This window comes from Lolium perenne, chromosome 4, assembly GCF_019359855.2.
Source record: "Lolium perenne isolate Kyuss_39 chromosome 4, Kyuss_2.0, whole genome shotgun sequence".
Classification (NCBI taxonomy): Eukaryota; Viridiplantae; Streptophyta; class Magnoliopsida; order Poales; family Poaceae; genus Lolium; species Lolium perenne.
In genome coordinates, this window is record NC_067247.2 from 117020063 (window position 1) to 117042642 (window position 22580).

At 41.0% G+C, this 22580-nt stretch overlaps 1 protein-coding gene and 3 non-coding genes across 5 annotated transcripts; 3 read left to right on the top strand and 1 right to left on the bottom strand.

Annotated features, from left to right (window-relative positions):
• Nucleotides 1-785: 785 nt before the first annotated feature.
• Nucleotides 786-3405, bottom strand: LOC127293709 (probable mediator of RNA polymerase II transcription subunit 19b). 2 transcript variants are annotated; one of them, XM_051323349.2, is made up of 6 exons: nt 3156-3405; nt 2692-2756; nt 1506-1795; nt 1192-1431; nt 1050-1104; nt 786-951 (listed from the first exon to the last, which is right to left on the bottom strand). In XM_051323349.2, exons 2-6 carry the CDS (start codon nt 2735-2737, stop codon nt 929-931), a joined length of 654 nt encoding a protein of 217 aa, XP_051179309.1. In that variant the 5' UTR covers nt 2738-2756; nt 3156-3405; the 3' UTR covers nt 786-928. The 2 variants fall into 2 exon arrangements, with proteins under 2 accessions (XP_051179309.1, XP_051179308.1); XM_051323348.2 differs by having other exon boundaries at nt 2692-2768.
• A 2192-nt stretch (nt 3406-5597) lies between these two features.
• On the top strand, nt 5598-5685 carry LOC127297703 (small nucleolar RNA Z196/R39/R59 family). Its single transcript, XR_007849394.1, has one exon. It is a non-coding gene; the product is annotated as a small nucleolar RNA Z196/R39/R59 family (small nucleolar RNA).
• A 35-nt stretch (nt 5686-5720) lies between these two features.
• Nucleotides 5721-5866, top strand: LOC127297778 (small nucleolar RNA F1/F2/snoR5a). Its single transcript, XR_007849466.1, has one exon. It is a non-coding gene; the product is annotated as a small nucleolar RNA F1/F2/snoR5a (small nucleolar RNA).
• Nucleotides 5867-6030: 164 nt separating this feature from the next.
• Nucleotides 6031-6167, top strand: LOC127297792 (small nucleolar RNA snoR77). The gene has a single exon (XR_007849480.1). It is a non-coding gene; the product is annotated as a small nucleolar RNA snoR77 (small nucleolar RNA).
• Nucleotides 6168-22580: the final 16413 nt, after the last annotated feature.

The following is a 22580-nucleotide window of genomic DNA, read 5'->3' on the forward strand; positions in this document are numbered from 1 at the left end:
ACGATCTAGTGCACACATCCAAACTGTGGTCTGTTTCCGCCTTTTATGACAACATATATAGGTGCTCATACCCAATGTTGACATCACAAAAGAACCAAACATTGGGATGTAGTACAAACATGGTTTTAGAAACCATTGGGTATAAGAACCAAACATGGTTTTAGAAGTAAGTACCTATTTGGGGTTTTGTGGGGATTATCTCCACTAATCTCCATAAAAACTCTAATACCAAAAAGGCCTAAAGCTGTCCCCGGGTTTCACTGGAAGGTAGAAACTGGCCATAAACTAGAACCAATAGATGTTTAATTACCCCTCGAGATATTTAACTGGTCACTTACAACTGATGGGAGGTTAGCAACTTATACCCACAGCACCCAGCATACACAGCTCAAGGACACAATCATCAACCACCACAATAGCATGTCCAATAACTTGACTATGCGCTGACAATATGTACAGTAAATTAGCCAAAGTTCTAATGAGAACTGACTTTACCATTATAGATTCAGAACGACAGAATCATATTTAATAAAACTCACAATCAGGGTACATAAATATTGAAAGATGGCAGAGAAAATGTGACCTTAGTTCCGACACCGAAAGATGCAATAAAAAGGGAACTATATATTAATGTAATAAAATGGCATAACTTCACTAGCAAAAGACATGTACAAAAATCAAATCAAAACTTAACACAAACCAAGATACTCAAGCCATGCATTCAGCATTACGTATATCAAGTGATCCGACACAAAATTCAATCAAATAACATCTGATGAAAATTCAAGGACAGATACCTCCGTTTGGTAGTGACAAAAAAGACCTTCAGAGCCACCCATTAACAGCATAAAACATGGAGTCACATTGCGAGAACTAACACGGAAATAAAGTTGTCACATCTGATGCCAAAGGAAGTCCATTGCCCAATTCACTGAGTTTTGCGCTTTTGTGCTGTCATATATCAACAAGGAACGGTAACAAAGACAAAAGAGTTATTGAAGGAAACATTCCACTGCAATAATTAAAATACTGAGTCAATGCTACCTTACTTTTTTTGTTGTTACGTACATCCGGCAAATTTTCAATTCCTTCATGCTTCCTCTTCTATAAAAAAAAGACGTGGAAATTTAGAGCATAGCGAAATCTGAGCCAATCTGCTCAATTTTGAGCATTTAGAATAAATGGGACTACCTTCTCATGATGTTTTTTGGAATGGTCAGCTCCCAAATCATGATGCAAACTCTTATCCTTCTTCTTTTCTTTGTCTTTGTCTTTATCTTTTTCCTTATCTTTACTCCGATCCTTATGGCGATGTTTGTGCTTCTTCTGTTCCTTGTCCTTGTCTTTCTCCTTGTGCTTTTTATGCTTCTTGACTTTGTCTCTGGACTTAACCTTGGATTTCCCCGATATAGTTGGAGTACCTTTTTCAGCCTGGTGAATGCAAGAGTGTTGAAACAAGGAGTGAATGTAGCAAAATAAGTAAATGTTCTATTGGGATATCCTACCGAGGGCAAATCTACCGGCGCTGTTTCTCGCAACTGAAATGCGTGTCCTAGTGTTTCCATGTCGAAGGGTTGAATATAAGCAGTCTTCTTCTCCCTCATGTCTGGATTCTGAATGAGTTGATCTATCTCCATTCCTTCTCCTTTACGGATTTCAGTATCACCCACAACATTGTGAAGATAATTTGTATCTGAGATAGCCAGCGGCAACGGTTTCTTACAAAAGAAACTGTGATGGTTCAGTAGCCTGTAGCGGCTAATTAAATCAACAGCACCAGTGAGTTCTCGAGGACCTGAAATACACCGAAACTCAGTGTGTCAGCTGAGACTTCTTTTTAGCAAACAGCATTTGTAAGCAATAACTAAGATCGGTCCTTCAGGCCAGAACTGACAAAGGATAGAAGCCTCTGAACAGAATCAGTTCAGCAGCGAAGGTGGACGCGCTTTGTTGTACAAGGTGTTACGTAGGTCTAAACTTAATATTTCACATACATAACACCAAAATACTTATTTAATAATGAACATTTGACCCATATAAGAAATCACATGAGCTGGAAATAGTTCAGCATGGTTGATACTGTTAACTTGTAAGCATATGCCACTCACAAACTTATCTACTCAAAACAAAATACAATAGGTGAGATGAAGTGTGAGCAGTCATGCTATGAGCATGACGGAGCGGATTTAGTTGAGTTGCAGGGAGACATTACTGACAGAGATGTTCTTCTGGACAAACTAAACTTTCAATACTATCCAGGTCATCAAATGAAAGCAACATAATCATGCTTGAGCTCAAAAGGTTAGCAAATTTGACATGTGCTCACCTAGATCATTTTTCTAGGGTTAGAATATTCAGATAATATATAAGATGACTTCGGATTCGCATTTATCAAGCGTGACTTCACTGTAACATTTATGAAAGAGATATACCAACGTAGGAGGCAAGTGAGTAAAACCCATGGCCATGGACAAGAAATGGTCACACTTCATGCCTTGCAAACAAATCAAAAGCGCAATAACTCAATCTTTTTATTTTATTCCTATATACTATATATGTATCACTCAATTTCTATACAGTGAATGGTTTTCTAATCTGCCCAACGTGCTATGCCATAACATTAGTATTAATTCCCATTGTTCGTATACAATGAAGAAGAATTAAAATAGTGCCTAAAAGCTAAAATATTACCTTTTCCAAATCTACCATCTGAAGCCATCTGATTAGAGCCCGACATTTGCAAAATGCATGTCCGCCTAAGAATTGATCTACAAAAACATACACATAAGCAACCAAAGGGGGGAAAAAGCGAAGTTAATTGGTAACATTCTAAATATTGTACTAGGTAGACTTAACTAACACCAAAGTTGCAAATAGAAATTGCATCTGCCAGTGTTATTATAATTTTTCCACAATTTTATGTAGTAACAGATATTTTAGATGTTTTCGAGTAAAGATATTTTAGAGGTATAGATTCGTGGTGCCAAAATCTGTTAACACCAAATACTTAATCTGCACCCAAAGACGGATCTAGATGGTGTGCCGGGTGTGCACCGGCACACCCAGAACTTGTGAAGGTCCCCTCCCTCCTACTGGGATTGATTTACTAAGAGAATCGCTCGCTGCTGGAGGATAACAAACAACCTAGCTCATACCTCAAACTCAAAGGAGGGACCAACGGCCAAAGACTGCGACGGATTGAGACAGCAGCAGAAACACGCGCGATGTTCCGGGGGGGCGAGGAAGACGGGGAACAGCGATAGCGGCGGCGACGCGTGTGAGACGGGGAGCACGGGGCGGGATCGAGGCGGCGGCGGTGACGCTAAGGTACGGGAACGGCGGAAGCTAGAACGGGAAAGAGGAGCGACTTTGGCTTCTAGAGTCAGACTAGATACTGAGCCGGGAGATTTTATTGCTCTCACGAGTAGGCACAATAAACAGTTTATCCAAACTCTTGTTAGTTTCTGTTCAATGATCGGCAGTGAGAATTTTAGAGCACACATCTATCAAGCCTGAAGCAAATTCTTAGCGTAGGAATTATAAGAATATGTTAGATTGAATATTCTTTTACAGATCTACATTATTTTATCAATTTATTTTTATCTTTTTAGCCTATAATTTAGCTTATTGGTAGTGACTTCACACTGCCATTAATATTACTTGCCTATACGATTTGGAGTGTGTGGTGAGTTCACTCTCCCATCACTACTCCCTCCATCTCATCATTGCTTATGGCGCAATAAAATTTGCACAGTTGTTAAGGTAAGATTAGCGTGAGAGAAAGTAACCGTTAGTTTTCGCATTTGCTCCTACATGCTCGTGCGATTAGCGCATCTTCCACACGCGTTAGACTCCTCATTTTCGCTAGACCTCCTCGTTTCTCGGGCCACACCAACCGCTTTTCAGGATTATGGGTTAATGCGACCAGGTTTTAAAGAGGGGGAACGAGAAAGCAGGGGGCAAATTTGGGGGATTAGCGATCCACAACCATCCACGCCTTAAGCATTGAGGAAATATCGGAATTTTTTTGTGTCATAAGCACCGAGACAGAGGAAGTATATTACATATTTCACGTGCTTGGAGTAAGTAAAATATGTGGGGCGAACAACTTATAATTGACTTAAATAACAACCGTAATCCTCCTGCAGCCAGGGATCATGCAAAAAGATATCCAGTAAATAAAATATACTATATAGTCATATGGGTAGCCAATTAGAATTCACCCATTGGGCGTTTGCATGCTAGATTTTATCATTGCTGACCAGATATCCCACATTAATGTTAGAATTTAAAATCATGTCACGCATTATATTACCTTTTTAACTATCGGCTTAATTCCGCAATCATCCCTACTATTTTCTTTGCGGAACCACACAAAGGTCACATGACACCAATAGTCTCATGAATGTCTCGGTAGCCATAGCCTTACTCCTTCACTTAAGTGTGGTGTTCATAGGAATGCACTTGCTCCGTGCTACTAAACGTAGGGAATATGCTAAATCTTCGGAATGAAATGACATTTTTTTTATGTCACAATTTGCACCCAATTATATTGTGGTCGACAGTTTGGCCAGTTTTTGTGAATTGCCTATAGCTAGAGTTTTCGGGCGCGTGACTCAGAGACACTCATAACTAGTCTTAATACTTCCTTGTATGCTATGAAGTATCCAGTCACCGTCAGAGGGTACGAGCCGTTCGCCGATGACAGTGGGGGAGGGGGTACTCTCGCATATCTGACCCCCTTCCTCACTCACGCATGACCTAAAACAGTGCAAAATAATAGTTGCAGCGAGGTAACTTGGCAAGATCGCCTCCAACATGTGGTTGTTCTGTGGTGTTTTTCCTCGCCTATGAGTTTCTCAAAGCATGGTGGTGGTCCTCTGTGGTGAGGAAATCCACCTACGCGCTTATGCCAAGATTCTCGGGTGCACTAGTGCAAGATGAGTGATGTTGTGCTCAGCAACATGGTTAGAAGAGTAAGATAAACCACACTTAGCAACGATTGTACTACATCCCATAGATGTTGCAAGGGGGTTTTATTGCTGCCACATGAGAATCAATTTTTTTTTGTTGTTGTAAAAAAGAGAGAACCAATCTTTGTTTGGTTGGAGAAAAATGCATATCCGAGGCCCAGATATGCATTTTTTATGTGGCTCTGTTACTGTCTGTGAGAGGAAAATGTACTACTCCGCACTTCTTAGGCCCATAACATCTAAAATTCCTAGCCCGGCCCAATATTTGTCCTTCCTCCCGTTTGGTGAGTTCCCCGTGCAAACCAGAAACCCTAGACGCCGCCGCCTATAAATTGAATCCTCCCCACCTTCAATTGACAACCAGATCTGCTTGGCCAAGAGCGGTACTACAGCTGCGATTTCTTCTCTTCTTTGCCATTTTCGTTTGCTTTTCGTGTTCCTCTGCTTATTTTTCTCATTGAGTCGTTTCTACGGGGGTTGAAATGAGGAAAAACCTATCCATAACCAAATCTCTGCATCTTCAGATGATGAGAAACAACATGCACTACCATCTGATCTCGCCCCCCGTTTTCCCCCCTCCTCTTTTCGTCGGATTTTCAATTTCGTTGTATCCTTCTCGTTAGATGCAATCGGTGATGAAGTCGTTTAATTGTGCTGAGTTCCTCTGTGATTATCTCAACAACAATCACCATCTTTCGGCTGAGAGATTGCAATATGTTTGTTCTCCATTCTCTGATGTTTAGATTGTTATGCCATGAGGTATCTGATGCTTGGTCTATCTTAATGGCCTTGTTTCTCGTTAGATTGGCAGACAGCGAGCAGGGAACGGGTTTTTGCGACACTGGCTGCTCCCATACCAGGAGCTTCCTGTTACTATACCCCCGTTTACAGTTTAGTCATGCCCCATCATTTATCTTTATTTTGCAATAGTTTCTCTTGTTCTAATTGCTCTAGTCGTAATATTTCTCGGAACAAAGGTGTTGTCGTCACACATCGTAACCTTGTTAGAAACCTGGTTTCTGTACGAAAGATCTGTCCAATCCACGAGCAATGATTCAGGCAGCCCCTTTGTCAGATTACAGTGGTAATGGAGGTGTTGCGTTGCTCGGAGATTAAATCTTCTGCTCTTCAGATTGGCTGAGGGGGATGCTCTGCTTCCCTCCCTGAAGCCGGTCTAGTAGTCTTAAGAACAATCTTTCTTTTTCTCAGATTTAGCATCGTGAACAGAAAGGCGGTGTATGAAATTGTTTTCTGTAACATCGAGCGATTATTCAGGGCGCCCAATTGTCAAATTACAAAGCGATTCCCTTCATTAAATATTGCTCCCATCGAATTTGGCCAAATCGAATCTTTCGAGTTCCCTTTTCTCTGTTGGAAGAAATGAAATTGATCCATATACTGTTATATCATAACCTCTAACGCCGAAATGGAATGATTGGCGACCAGATATTATCTAATTGCTAATTCTGTACACGGTCAAAAAAAAGTTGCTGCTCCCTGTCGCAGCGTGCAACGTCTAATTTGTATCAGATGGTCGCAGTGATAGCTTCACCATTCTATTAGTTGAAATGCAGATCAAATAGCAGAACCTGAGTGTAAACTGGTCATTGTTGTTGAACTTCACCTTCTATAATGTTTTTCGGACATGTATCTATGAGAAATTAAAAAGAACAGAATGGAGAAGTTAGATGGGCATACACGATTCTATGCATCTTTACCTTTGTGTAGCGATCGAACTGAATAGAGTATCTTTGAAGTCTGGACAAAAAAATCGTACCTATTGATAGGTTACCTGTTTTGACCGGACGGAATATACATTTTGGGGATTACAATGCATTGAAGTCTATAGCAGTTCGGCTTGAAGTTGTAAACCATGAAGTCAGCGAAAATACCCAAAAAGGGGATGGATTATGTCTCCTTGCGTTGAACTCTCACTGCCTATTTGAATACTTGATTCCCATTGAACTCTCACTGCCTATTTGAATCCTTGATTCCCATTGAACTCTCACTGCCTATTTGAATCCTTGATTCCCATTGTTGAATCTTGGTAAGGGTTTGCAGATCTTTGTGTATGGGTTAGGGCATGTACAATGGTGGTAGAGAAGGCATGCCTTCCCTTACCCCGTCACATCAGCTCTTACCCCGCCACATCAGCTTGAGAAGACGTTAGATATGAGCCATGCAATGTATTATCTCTTACAGCCATCTCTAGTATTTAATATGAATAATTAAATTTTGGTAGGAAATTTGTCGCTAAGGGAAGACATGTGATACAATGGAGAAAATAGTTTTCCCTTATTTTCTAAAAGATGAAATCTGATGTGGCGTCTATAAGGAAGGCTGACATAAACCCATTGTACATGACCTTAGATTTGATCTTTGCTTTCCATCGCTGCTCTTGTAGGGCATAGATGGAAGACTAGGAAGATTACGTTAGCTCTACAACCACCTAAGAAACTGGGTATAGGAATGAAGAATAGCCAACTGATGCTTTAACAAGATGTCATTTATAATCATATACTTGAAACATGTACAATAGTTGGCTATAGGAATGAAGTAATTTACTAACATATGGATCACATTCCACTCTCACAAACTATATAGAAGCACACGCAAGAGCTGGCTATTGCATAATAGCTGACCTCCCTTCTCTCTCCTCTTCTCTTTTCTCCAACTCATCTGAAATATATTATTTAATATCTTATAGTTAGCTAACTGGATTCTATTGTACCTCTTATTGCTAACATGCTTCATCATCTTAGCGGTGCTCACTTGGACTTCTAAATCCAGCACGATCAGATGCAACATGCAATGGCATGGTAATCTCACCTTATTTTAATGATGGCAAGAGTATGAGCACGTGATGTGTGCAACCAAACAATTATACGGTGTATGAGTAGAGTTAAAAGGGTTGCACGCAACTAACCAAACGAACTAGGCATTGTTGCCCCACTGGTGCACAAAATTGCTTCGCGAGCAACCAAACAAGAAGCCACTTCGGCCCATGGCTTGTTTGTAGCCTACCCCACTAAGCCCAAAATTGAGGCCATGCTACCCCCCTCCCCCACCACACCACGCACACTATGCAATAACATTCTTTATGGGATCTACATTGAAAATTAAAGTGTCTAATTTTTTCTAGAGCAATAGTTTTTATCACCATAGTAGTCTAGCAATTCAGTAGCAATAGAATTTAGCATTTCCAAGCCCAATTCTAATCTCATACCTTCCTTTGATTCTCTATGTTTCCTAGCAATCTCAGCAGCATTGAAGTACTTAAACAAGATGTCATTATAATAGGAGTATTTTTGGTATTTCCCATTTTCCAAAATAAAAGTACTAAAAGTAAACTAGCAATGCAAACAAGAATAGAACCTTAGCGCTATGCTCTCGGCAATAGCGCCAGAAAAGTATCTTCACAACCCCCAAGTGAAGGGGATCACCACAATACAATTCGATAAGTATTTGACTGTTGAACCCACGAGGAGTTGAAGGTAAACTAACTATTCTCTAAATCCCTATAACCCGCTTATATGACCTTCTATGCAAAGCTAGGAGATATATTGTGTGTGTGTGTGTGAAGTGGTTTTTACTAAGAAACTACAAGTGCTGAAATTAAAATGCAAGACAAGTAAAGTGCAATAAAGTAAAATGCAATGAGATGAAGGGAAGTGAAGTGAACTAACTCAAGAGAGCAATTGTTCAGGCAAATTTCTATTTCATTTGTGTGGTTGTCACAATTAGTGAAACTTATTATAGTCTTTTTAGTGTTTCTTCTAGAGAGGATCGAGCCATAGATAGGTGTAGTCATGTACATGTGCAAGTACACCCTAGTGATTGATCTTAAGGCCATCAGAATGTGCAAACAAATGAATTATTAAGACATGCATCTAAGAATGTCCAACCACCGCTGTAAGTTTAAAGGTCCCCATAATTGGACCACCCGTTAACATGCATCTAAAAATCGAGACAAGGTTTTTGTCACTCCCGCTATCCCTCATCCTATCAACATGCAACGGTGATAACCTTATGAATCCCCTTGTCATATGTGTGCACTCATATATCAATACAAAAGATCATCATAGAAGATAACAAATACTTGTATGCAACCAACAAAAAACTATATAACAATTGTCATGAACAATTCACTACTCAAACATCAACATAGAGATAAAATACATCATGGGAAAACAATATATTGCATCATACATCATGTTTGCCAAGAGATTACAAAGGGGGGTGATGAAGAGTTGTTGTAGATGTTGATGAAGTGATGAAGATGGTGCTGATGCCTTCACAAGAGGGGGGTGTGATACGTCTCCGACGTATCGATAATTTCTTATGTTCCATGCCACATTATTGATGATATCTACATGTTTTATGCACACTTTATGTCATATTCGTGCATTTTCTGGAACTAACCTATTAACAAGATGCCGAAGAGCCGATTCTTGTCAAGTCATTGTTTTTGGTTTCAGAAATCCTAGTAACGAAATATTCTCGGAATTGGACGAAATCAACGCCCAGGGTCCTATTTTGCCACGGAGCTTCCAGAAGACCGAAGAGGAGTCGAAGTGGGGCCACGAGGCGCCACCACCATAGGGCGGCGCGGCCCAGGCCCTGGCCGCACCGACCTATGGTGTGGGGCCCTCGTGTGGCCCCCCACGTTGCCCTTCCGCCTACTTAAAGCCTCCGTCGCGAAAACCCCAGTACCGAGAGCCACGATACGGAAAACCTTCCAGAGACGCCGCCGCCGCCAATCCCATCTCGGGGGATTCTGGAGATCTCCTCCGGCACCCTGCCGGAGAGGGGATTCATCTCCCGGAGGACTTTTCACCGCCATGGTCGCCTCCGGAGTGATGAGTGAGTAGTTCACCCCTGGACTATGGGTCCATAGCAGTAGCTAGATGGTTGTCTTCTCCTCATTGTGCTTCATTGTTGGATCTTGTGAGCTGCCTAACATGATCAAGATCATCTATCTGTAATACTATATGTTGTGTTTGTCGGGATCCGATGGATAGAGAATACTATGTTATGTTAATTATCAAGTTATTACCTATGTGTTGTTTATGATCTTGCATGCTCTCCGTTATTAGTAGAGGCTCTGGCCAAGTTTTTGCTCTTAACTCCAAGAGGGAGTATTTATGCTCGATAGTGGGTTCATGCATACATTGATACCTGGGACAGTGACAGAAAGTTCTAAGGTTGTGTTGTGCTGTTGCCACTAGGGATAAAACATTGATGCTATGTCTAAGGATGTAGTTGTTGATTACATTACGCACCATACTTAATGCAATTGTCTGTTGCTTTGTGATGTCTACGGGAGCTTCTATTCTTGTAGACAGTGTTGGGCCTCCAAGAGCAGAGGTTTGTAGAACAGCAGCAAGTTTCCCTTAAGTGGATCACCCAAGGTTTATCGAACTCGGGGAGGAAGAGGTCAAAGATATCCCTCTCAAGCAACCCTGCAATCACAAAGCAAGAAGTCTCTTGTGTCCCCAACACACCAAATACACTTGTCAGGTGTATAGGTGCACTAGTTCGGCGAAGAGATAGTGAAATACAAGTAGTATGGATGTATATGAGTGGTAATAGCAATCTGAATAAAATATGTCAGCGAGTAAACATGCAACAAAACAGTAAACAAACGGAGATTCGATGCTTGGAAGCAAGGCCCAGGGATCCTGCTTTCACTAGTGGACACTCTCAACATTGATCGCATAATAAATAACTCTTTCTCATATGTGCTACATACACTCTTTTGTTGGATGATGAACACATTGCGTAGGATTACACGAACCCTCAATGCCGGAGTTAACAAGCTCCACAATTCAATGTTCATATTTAAATAACCTTAGAGCATAATAGATCATTGCAAAATAAACCAAGAACTAACATAGTGCACACACTGTCCACATTACACTATGAAGGAGGAATAGATCACATCAATACTATCATAATGATAATTAACTCCACAATCTACAAGAGATCATGATCATAGCCTACGACAAGAACACACGGTGCACACACTAGTCACCTTTACACCATGCAGGAGGAATAGACTACTTTAATAACATCACATGAGTAGCACACAAGTAGTAGCGGTACAAAGCTCATCATATGGATCTCAATCATGTAAAGCAGCTCATGAGATCATTGTATTGAGGTACATGGGAGAGAGATTAACCACATAGCTACAACGGAGCCCTCAGCCTCGGGGGTGAATTACTCCCTCCTCATCATGGAGGCAGCGATGGCGGTGAAGATGGCGGTGGAGACGGCGGTGGAGATGGCTCCGGGGGCAATTCCCCACCCCGGCAGGGTGCCGGAACAGAGAGTTCTGTCCCCCGAATTGGACTTTCGCGATGGCGGCGGTTCTGGATGGTTTTCTCTGTTTTCGTCTTCTTGGTCGATGTTTTTAGGTCAGGGAAGATTATATAGGCCGAGAGTCGGAGTCGGAGGGGCCACGGGGTGGCCACACCATAGGGGGGCGCCCCCCCCTTGGGCCGCGCCGCCCTGTGGGGTGGGGCCCCCTGGCACCCCTCTAACTTTTCTCCGGTGCTCCGGAAGCTTCCGGGAATTATAAGGCCTTCGGTCTTGATTTCATACGATTCCGAAAATATTTCTTTACTAGGATTTCTGAAACCAAAAACAGCAGAAAACAGCAACTGGCCTTTCGGCATCTCGTCAATAGGTTAGTTCCAGAAAACGCATAAAAACGATATAAAGTGTGAACAAAACATGTAGGTATTGTCATAAAACAAGCATGGAACATCAGAAATTATAGATACGTTGGAGACGTATCAGCATCCCCAAGCTTAGTTCCTACCCGTCCTCGAGTAGGTAAACGATAAAAGATAATTTCTGAAGTGACATGCTACCAACATAATCTTAATCATACTATTGTAAAACATATGAGATGAATGCAACGATTCGAAGCAATGTTAATGCACTGAGTAAACAATTGAATCATATAGCAAAGACTTTTCATGAATAGTACTTTCAAGACAGGCATCAATAAGTCTTGCATAAGAGTTAACTCATAAAGCAATAAATTCAAAGTAAAGACATTGAAGCAACACAATGGAAGATTAAGTTTCAGCGGTTGCTTTCAACTTGTATCATGTATATCTCATGGATAATTTTCAATGCAAAGCAATATAACAAGTATAATATGCAAGTATGTAAGAATCAATGCACAGTTAATCACAAGTGTTTGCTTCTAAGATAGAGAGAAATGGGTAAACTGACTCAACATAAAAGTAAAAGAATGGCCCTTCGCAGAGGGAAGCATTGATTGCTATATTTGTGCTAGAGCTTTGGTTTTGAAAGCAAGAAACAATTTTGTCAACGGTAGTAATAAAGCATATGTATCATGTAGATTATATCCTACAAGTTGCAAACCTCATGCATCGTATACTAATAGTGCCCGCACCTTGTCCTGATTAGCTTGGACTACCGGGATTATCGCAATGCACATGTTTTAACCAAGTGTCACAAAGGGGTACCTCTATGCCGCCTGTACAAAGGTCTAAGGAGAAAGCTCGCATTGGATTTCTCGCTATTGATTATTCTCAACTTAGACATCCATACCGGGACAACATAGACAACAGATAATGGACTCCTCTTTTATGCATAAGCGTGTAGCAACAATTAATTTTCTCATATGAGATTGAGGATATATGTCCAAAACTGAAACTTCCACCATGGATAATGGCTTTAGTTAGCGGCCCAATGCTCTTCTCTAACAATATGCACGCTCTAACCATAAAGTGGTAGATCGCCCTTACTTCAGACAAGACGAACATGCATAGCAACTCACATGATTTTCAACAAAGAGTAGTTGATGGCGTCCCCAGGAACATGGTTATCGCACAACAAGCAACTTATAAGAAATAAAATACATAAGTACATATTCAATACCACAATAGTTTTTAAGCTATTTGTCCCATGAGCTATATATTGTAAAGGTAGAGGATAGAAATTTAAAGGTATCACTTCAAGCAATTTACTTTGGAATGGCGGAGAAATACCATGTAGTAGGTAGGTATGGTGGACACAAATGGCATAGTGGTTGGCTCAAGGATTTTGGATGCATGAGAAGTACTCCCTCTCGATACAAGGCTTAGGCTAGCAAGGTTGTTTGAAGCAAACACAAGTATAAACTAGTACATCAAAACTTACATAAAATACATATTACAAGCATTATAAGACTATACATTGTCTTCCCTGTTGTTCAAACACCTCACTAGAAAATATCTAGACTCTAGAGAAACCACTCATACAAACCAAATTTTAACAAGCTCTATGTATTTCTTCACTAATAGGTGCAAAGTATATGATGCAAGAGCTTAAACATGAGCACAACAATTTCCAAGTATCACATTACCCAAGACATTATAGCAATTACTACATGTATCATTTTCCGTTTCCAACCATATAACAATTAACGAAGCAGTTTCAACCTTCGCCATGAACATTAAAAGCTAAGAACACATGTGTTCATACGAACCAGCGGAGCGTGTCTCTCTCCCACACAAGCATTTATTCAAACAAAAACACAAACAAAAGCACACAGATGCTCCAAGTAAAGTACATAAGATGTGGCCGAATAAAAATATAGTTTGAAGAGAAGGAACCTGATAATTTGTCGATGAAGAAGGGGATGCCTTGGGCATCCCCAAGCTTAGATGCTTGAGTCTTCTTGAAATATGCAGGGATGAACCATGGGGGCATCCCCAAGCTTAGACTCTTCACTCTTCTTGATCATAGTATATCATCCTCCTCTCTTGACCCTTGAAAACTTCCTCCACACCAAACTCGAAACAAACTCATTAGAGGGTTAGTGCATAATCAAAAACTCACATGTTCAGAGGTGACACAATCATTCTTAACACTTCTGGACATTGCCCAAAGCTACTGGAAGTCAATGGAACAAAAAAATCCATCCCACATAGCAAAAGAAGCAATGCGAAATAAAAGGCAGAATCTGTCAAAACAGAACAGTCCGTAAATACGAATTTTAAAAGGGCACCAGACTTGCTCAAATGAAAATGCTAAAATTGAATGAAAGTTGCGTACATATCTGGGGATCACTCATGTAAATTGGCATAATTTTATGAGTTACCTACAGAGAATTAGTCCCAGATTCGTGACAGCAAAGAAATCTGTTTCTGCGCAGTAATCCAAATCTAGTATCAACCTTTCTATCAACGACTTTACTTGGCACAACAAAACACAAAACTAAGATAAGGAGAGGTTGCTACAGTAGTAAACAACTTCCAAGACACAAATATAAAACAAAGTACTGTAGCAAAATAACACATGGGTTATCTCCCAAGAAGTTCTTTCTTTATAGCCGTTAAGATGGGCTCAGCAGTTTTGATGATGCACTCGCAAAAAATAGTATTCGAAGCAAAAGAGAGCTTCAAAAGGCAAATTCAAAACACATTTAAGCCTAACATGCTTCCTATGCAGAGGAATCTTGTACACAAATGAATTCATGTAGAACAAAGTGACAAGCATAAGCGGATAAAACACGAGTAACTTCAAGATTCTCAACATAAAGAGGGGAAACTTAATATTATTAAGATGCATACAACCATATTTCCCTCTCTCATAATAACTTTCAGTAGCATCATTGATGAAATCCACAATATACCCATCACTTAAGACATTCTTATCATGGTTCATATGCATAGAAGTATCATTAAATTTGGCATAAGAAGAGTTATTCTCATTAATAGTAATTGGAGCAAGATTATTATCAAGAATTTGAACATGGTAAACAAGTTGCATATTAAGGGAATTGTTTTTGGTAATCCAATCATGACTATGACAAGTTTCATAAGGATAGTTATAACCTATATCATAGCATTCTTTATAATAATCATCAAGGATCGGAGGCACAGTGTCATCATGAGAAATAGAATAGTTATCTTCCACAGTCGGTTTATCTATGACCATACCATCATTGTTATTAGAAGGAGATGTATCAAGAACATAATGACTAGTAGCAAAAGGATTTTCAAACACCTCTTCCCCAAGCTTAGAGCTTTCTATATCATTATGGGAGGAAGCATGGATAGCACTGACACTATGGCAATTATTATCATCATTTTCAGAATTAGTTTCCCAGAGATTTGTAATATCAAAAGTAGTGTGCTCATTCAAATCATGATAGCTAATGTATGTAAAGGGCATAGGAAGATCATCGTATTCAGATTCATTATCACAATAATCATTAGGAGCAACATACTTACGGTTACCTAGCGTTATCTCATTCACGCGGGGATACGCCGTTACCTCTTTCTTTTTATTCTCCTTCTTCTTCTTCTTCTTGTTCTTCGTTCCCTTCTTCTTCTTCTATTCCTTCTCCTCGTTCCCTTATTTAGGAGGAAGAGGATTGAAGGGTGGCTTGTCCGCATAACCTGATTTACTTTCAGAAACAATAGAAGAAACTTGGGAGGATCTCTCCTTTTCATTAATTAGTTGAAAACACACAGCGGTCCTATCATATTTTGGCAAGGTGTCATCTTTTAAAATATTTTGTATGTAAGTATTTGTATGGCTATTATCAATGCAATAAGAAAAACACCCATGCAGGACATCATCAATATCAAGATCACTCATATGTAACAAAGAGATTTTTCTCGACAGTTCTTCACACCCCAAAAATAAAGTAAGTTCATCATGCTGATTAGGAGTAATTTCATCATCACGATACAAATTTGCAGCACTCATTGGGTTCAAATTATCATTGGAGGAGCATTGAAAATTAAAATGACCCACTTCATGGCAAACTTCACAGATAAAAGGATAGAGGGCACAAACTTTTTTACCAAGATCATCTAGAGCCCTAGCCCACTTTCTAGTTTTTTCATTAGTATGATGGATACAATATTCATCTTTGATTTGATTAATTCCACATGGTCTATGTATTCCACAAAAATTAACATGCTTATAGGAAATAGCATTCTTAGGAGTTTGAGCATGCTTATTACAATAATTAACAACAATTTCATCTTTCATACAAGCCTCTTTAAAAGGTTCATGATACTTATCAAAATTCTTTTTAGGCAATTCAAAATGAGAAGCAAAGGCTTTATAAAGATTTGCAGCAACTTGAGAGTCAAGACCATAAGTAGCACTCATATTTCGAAATTTATCGGTATCCATAAAAGCTTCAATGCATTCATAATCATAATTTATACCTGACTCTTTACCTTTGTCGTTCTCCCAATCTTCAGCGTTCTCCTGAATCCGATTAAGAAGGTCACATTTAAACTCTTCTTTATTGCGCGTGAATGATCCAGAACAAGAAGTATCCAGCAAGGTCTTGTCTTGAAAAGAAAGTCTTGCATAGAAATTATCAATAATAACATTACCAGGAAGCTCATGGTTGGGGCATTTGAGCATTAAAGACTTCAATCTCTCCCATGCTTGGGCAATACTCTCTCCATCATGAGGCCAGAAATTATATATTCGGTTTCGGTCTTTGTGAATTTCACTTGGAGGATTGAATTTAGAATAAAATAGAGGCACAATATCCTTCCAATCAAGAGGAGGCTCATCCTTCAGCAGTTTATACCAATGCGCCGCTTCACCAGACAACGACAAAGAGAATAATTTCTTCTTCACTTCATCCATAGAGATACCTGCACACTTGAATAACCCGCATAATTCATGCAAAAACAGTAAATGATCTCCAGGATGGACAGTTCCATCCCCTTCATAGCGGTTATCCATAACACGTTCAATAATTTTCATAGGTATTTTATATGGAATACTTTCAGTAGGTGCATTTAAAATATCACAAGCATCATTAGAGTTATCGCATATGGGAGATAAAGTATTATCAGAGCAAATTTTCTCCCCTAAAGATGGGAAGCTAAAAAGATCACAAAAACTAGCTTCCCCAAGCTTAGACTTCTCCATAGCATTAGCAGTAATTGCATTCATACTAATAACATCGCTACTAGCATGCAAATAAGGTTCCATAGGTTTTTTAATTTTCGCATCAAACAATTCTAAATCAGGAAAAAGATTAAAAAGCTCACCAATTTTTTTGTTGTTTTCCATTATGCCTAACTAGTGAAAATAAAAACAAGAAACAAAAAGATGCAATTGCAGAATCTAAAGGAGATAGCTTCGAGCACTCACACACCGGCAACAGTGCTAGGAAATAGCTTAGTAGTCGGAGGATGTGAATACCTTTTACCTTACCTCCCCGGCAACGGCGCGAGAAAATAGCTTGATGTCTACGGGAGCTTCTATTCTTGTAGACAGTGTTGGGCCTCCAAGAGCAGAGGTTTGTAGAACAGCAGCAAGTTTCCCTTAAGTGGATCACCCAAGGTTTATCGAACTCAGGGAGGAAGAGGTCAAAGATATCCCTCTCAAGCAACCCTGCAATCACAAAGCAAGAAGTCTCTTGTGTCCCCAACACACCAAATACACTTGTCAGGTGTATAGGTGCACTAGTTCGGCGAAGAGATAGTGAAATACAAGTAGTATGGATGTATATGAGTGGTAATAGCAATCTGAATAAAATATGGCAGCGAGTAAACATGCAACAAAACAGTAAACAAACAGAGATTCGATGCTTGGAAGCAAGGCCCAGGGATCCTGCTTTCACTAGTGGACACTCTCAACATTGATCGCATAATAAATAACTCTTTCTCATATGTGCTACATACACTCTTTTGTTGGATGATGAACACATTGCGTAGGATTACACGAACCCTCAATGCCGGAGTTAACAAGCTCCACAATTCAATGTTCATATTTAAATAACCTTAGAGCATAATAGATTATTGCAAAATAAACCAAGAACTAACATAGTGCACACACTGTCCACATTACACTATGAAGGAGGAATAGATCACATCAATACTATCATAATGATAATTAACTCCACAATCTACAAGAGATCATGATCATAGCCTACGACAAGAACACACGGTGCACACACTAGTCACCTTTACACCATGCAGGAGGAATAGACTACTTTAATAACATCACATGAGTAGCACACAAGTAGTAGCGGTACAAAGCTCATCATATGGATCTCAATCATGTAAAGCAGCTCATGAGATCATTGTATTGAGGTACATGGGAGAGAGATTAACCACATAGCTACAACGGAGCCCTCAGTCTCGGGGGTGAATTACTCCCTCCTCATCATGGAGGCAGCGATGGCGGTGAAGATGGCGGTGGAGACGGCGGTGGAGATGGCTCCGGGGGCAATTCCCCGCCCCGGCAGGGTGCCGGAACAGAGAGTTTTGTCCCCCTAATTGGACTTTCGCGATGGCGGCAGCTCTGGATGGTTTTCTCTGTTTCCGTCTTCTTGGTCGATGTTTTTAGGTCAGGGAAGATTATATATGCCGAGAGTCGGAGTCAGAGGGGCCACGGGGTGGCCACACCATAGGGGGGCGCGCCCCCCCTTGGGCCGCGCCTCCCTGTGGGGTGGGGCCCCCCTGGCACCCCTCTGACTTTTCTCCGGTGCTCCGGAAGCTTCCGGGAATTATAAGGCCTTCGGTCTTGATTTCATCCGATTCCGAAAATATTTCTTTACTAGGATTTCTGAAACCAAAAACAGCAGAAAACAGCAACTGGCCTTTCAGCATCTCGTCAATAGGTTAGTTCCAGAAAACGCATAAAAACGATATAAAGTGTGAACAAAACATGTAGGTGTTGTCATAAAACAAGCATGGAACATCAGAAATTATAGATACGTTGGAGACGTATCACTTTGCAACTTAATACTGGAAGGGGTTCGGATGATAACCTGAAGGTGGACTTTTTAGGCATAGATGCAGTTGGATGGCGGTCTATGTACTTTGTCGTAATGCCCAATTAAATCTCACTATACTTATCATGACATGTATGTGCATTGTTATGCTCTCTCTATTTGTCAATTGCCCGACTGTAATTTGTTCACCCAACATGCTTTTATCTTATGGGAGAGACACCTCTAGTGAACTGTGGACCCCGGTCCATTCTTTTATACTGAAATACAAATCTGCTGCAATACTTGTTCTTTACTGTTTTCTTGCAAACAATCATCTTCCACACAATACGGTTAATCCTTTGTTACAGCAAGCCGGTGAGATTGACAACCTCACTGTTTCGTTGGGGCAAAGTACTTTGGTTGTGTTGTGCAGGTTCCACGTTGGCGCCGGAATCTCTGGTGTTGCGCCGCACTACATCCCGCCGCCATCAACCTTCAACGTGCTTCTTGGCTCCTCCTGGTTCGATAAACCTTGGTTTCTTTCTGAGGGAAAACTTCTGCTGTGCGCATCATACCTTCCTCTTGGGGTTCCCAACGAACGTGTGAGTTACACGCCATCAAGCTCTTTTTCTGGCGCCGTTGCCGGGGAACGAAGAAAAGCTACACCACAAAGATTTCTAACTCCCACGTCAACTACACGCCAGCAGGGTGGAGTCCACCTGACAAGGTATTAACTTGTCAATGCCTACAAGTTGTAGACTAGGGTTTTTGTGAAAGTAGAGGGCAAGTAGATCTCGAGGTTTTAGCCGGAAAAGTAATCGACTGCTAGAAAACTAGGGTTATATTGACAATGAAATCGATCCTTTCTTCATCTCTCGACCCCCGCTTATATAAGAGGCGGAGCCGAGGGTTTCGTATTACACAAGTTACAAATTCCGGGAGACTCTTTGAGTTCGACCCGTAAAGTTACAAATTTCTTTATTCCTAATCTATCTCTTCTTTCCATAGTCGATGCTTTAATACGCTTCTGAGCTTCGATTCTTCGGGTTATGGGCCTTCAGTAAGCCCCGTGTACCATCTTTGGCAGACCCATTGGGGATGCCTATGTCAGTAGCCCCCGAGATTTTGCTTGAATCGGAGAATCGAGTAAAATCTCCATTGTTACAATTAACACATGATTTCTTCGAGTCGCTAAATAATTTTCATCATATATTGTACAGGGATAATGGTAGATGGGGCTGGTTCATCTGACGGATCAGGTACCAGTTAACTGCTCTCGTGGCAATCCCGCAAAAACCTACTTCAAGGTCAATTTCCTGGACTTGACCTCGGTATACTGGTGTAATTCGACATGTGCCGCTTAAGGTCTTACCATATGCCGAACTCCAGTCATATTTTACCGGGTACCTAACGCGTCCGTTAGGATTTTTCTTCGCATCTGTTGATACGGAAAAAAAAGTAGCAGAGCGCATTCATGTGCGATACCACGCCACGCAGGACGGATCCCGGGGTCTTACCTTCGTAAAATATTACGGCATTCAGAGATTTAACCGCGACTGAGGCGCTCTGAGAATATATTGTCGAGTGCCTTTTTCGGCTGTTGGAATAGCACATTTATTCGAGTCATTTGATGACTTATGTGGTGACCCTGCATACCACTGCATGTTGTAGTATGCCAGTCGTTGATATAACATTCACGAAGTACCATTCCGCAAATATTACATCCCTCAGAGTAGTACAACAGAACATAGCAGGGTCCATAACTCATTCATTGATTATTACAACTATCATACACATGTCATCTTGGAGCTCCTCTTGGGTCCTAAGAGGAATACTCCTGGGTTCGAGGTGAACCCAACTTAACTTACAATACAAGAGTCTCATTAAACTAAACATTTATTTCATCGAGCAGCTAAATACTAAGAGTTCGGGCTGCTCGGTTACTACTATTATCGGATATCTCTAGGCTTGATCTCCTCCGGAAGCCTCCCCGGATCCGTAGACGATGATGTAGTCTACTCCTTCAACACCTCCTGAGAGGTCTGGTTCCTCGTAGCCAATGATCTCGGCTCCTTCATTGTTGTCGTAGTCCTCTTCCAGATGATTCAGACAATCTAAGCATGGGATTTAAGAGTGGTATGAGTACGAGCGTACTCAACAAGTTCATTATAGATAAGAGGTGTTTAATGCACTAGCTACGATATTAGACCAGAAAGTCTAATATCAATGCAAGTTTTGATAAACATTTCTTCAAGAGATTTCTTTTATTTCAAAGAGCTATGTCCGTCAGCCTTCACCGGTTTACTAGAACTTCATGGAGCTCCTTTCCGGCCGCGTTCGCAGTTCCTTATCCCAGAACAGGGAGTGACAGGTCACAGTTCTTTACACTCTGCAGAGGTGTGTTGCTTTACCCATAAGAGATCTTAACCTTTGTGCCAACCGGGCAGCTTTCCCGTCCACACTTCCTTCGGTGTGAGGCCCGGTATAAGGTCTAGCCAATCATGTTCCTCCGCTACCTCGCACACCCACCCTTTGTTGCATACCCCGACCCTGGGTCCTCGTCGGTCCTCTTATACCAATTAAGGATGGACCCCAACCACGACAACAGTTTGGGACTCGTTAACCAAACTCCTTCGCCGGTAGCTGCAACCCATCATAGACCACTTACCGTGGGGAATTAGAATGGGATCCCCACCCCACCGCTTGCCCAACCTGGGTCAAGTGTCTACGGTAAGCGCATCCGTTGATGTACGAGAGGTGGAAACACTTTTGACTACTCCGTCCCACCTGCATCTTATGGTTAACACGGGTATTACGGCACAAGAATCACTGGCGACATTTGTTGTTTAATCCTAGATGGATATTAACCCTTGCAATGGAACCTCCACCATATCAACACAATCCATGGTTCCATTGCCCACCACATAGTCATATTCATAGTTATGAAAGTAGTGGTTTTGGTTTTTATGCAATAGTGATAACCATAATACTTTGCAAGTAATTTGCTAGAAATACTCAAATGACATGAGCAAGTGATGAACTTGCCTGAACACTGCAAAGTTTTGCAGTTGGAAGGTGTGGACTGACCCTTGTCCTCTGGTTCTGAAAAATAGTATCATTGTCCGATAAGGGCAATGGTTAAAGAAGCAATTATGCATGATTCCATTTTTAGGGTTTGTTCCCCCCTTCCGATGTCGTTATTATTTCATGTAAGAGGTTAATACTAAGAGTAATTTAGGGATACTTGATTTAAAGTAAAATACAACCTTGAAATGTTGTCAAGGTGTTTTTAAAGTCCAAATGCATTAATGGACTTATTTTCATTATTGAAAATAATATGTGTGATTTCAATCATTATTTAAATTATCAAATTAAGACTTATTCTTCTTTGTCTTCAAAAATTCTCTTTGATATTTTATTTAAATAGAGAATTTTATGCTGATTAATTTTCATATTTTTACTTAATTTTTTAGAGCTGTATTTTATTTTCTAAAATTCTTGGAAATTCTCATGTAAATGGGTATTTTGGAAATGTCCAAAATACCCCTCGGGCCCACCTGTCAGGCGGCCGAGCTGGTTAGGTTGGACCAGCCCACTGGGCTCGGTCCAACCGACCCAGTCGCGTCGTCTTCTCGCTGTGTCCTAACCCTAATTCCCCTTTCGGCTCCCGCGACGCCGAAATCGCTTCCGCCGTCGCCGCCTTAATCTGGCCGTCTCCGGCCATCGCCGGCGACGAGATGGTGCGGATCTGGACCGCCTCTCGACGGCCGACATGGTGGTCCGCATCGATCTGACGCTTGCGTCCTCGTTCGCTCGCCATCGACTCTCCCGTGTGCCTGGCTTGTGGCGTCCGCCGCCACCGCGCGTTGGAGATGCCGTGG

Bases quoted from the DNA above. Each gene is read 5' to 3' on its own strand.
- LOC127293709 (XM_051323349.2), bottom strand. From the start codon at position 2,737: ATGTCGGGCTCTAATCAGATGGCTTCAGATGGTAGATTTGGAAAAG. The intron at 1,796-2,691 runs GTAATATTTTAG...GGTGTATTTCAG, and splicing joins AGATGGTAGATTTGGAAAAG to GTCCTCGAGAACTCACTGGT. The intron at 1,432-1,505 runs GTAGGATATCCC...TGCATTCACCAG, and splicing joins CGCCGGTAGATTTGCCCTCG to GCTGAAAAAGGTACTCCAAC.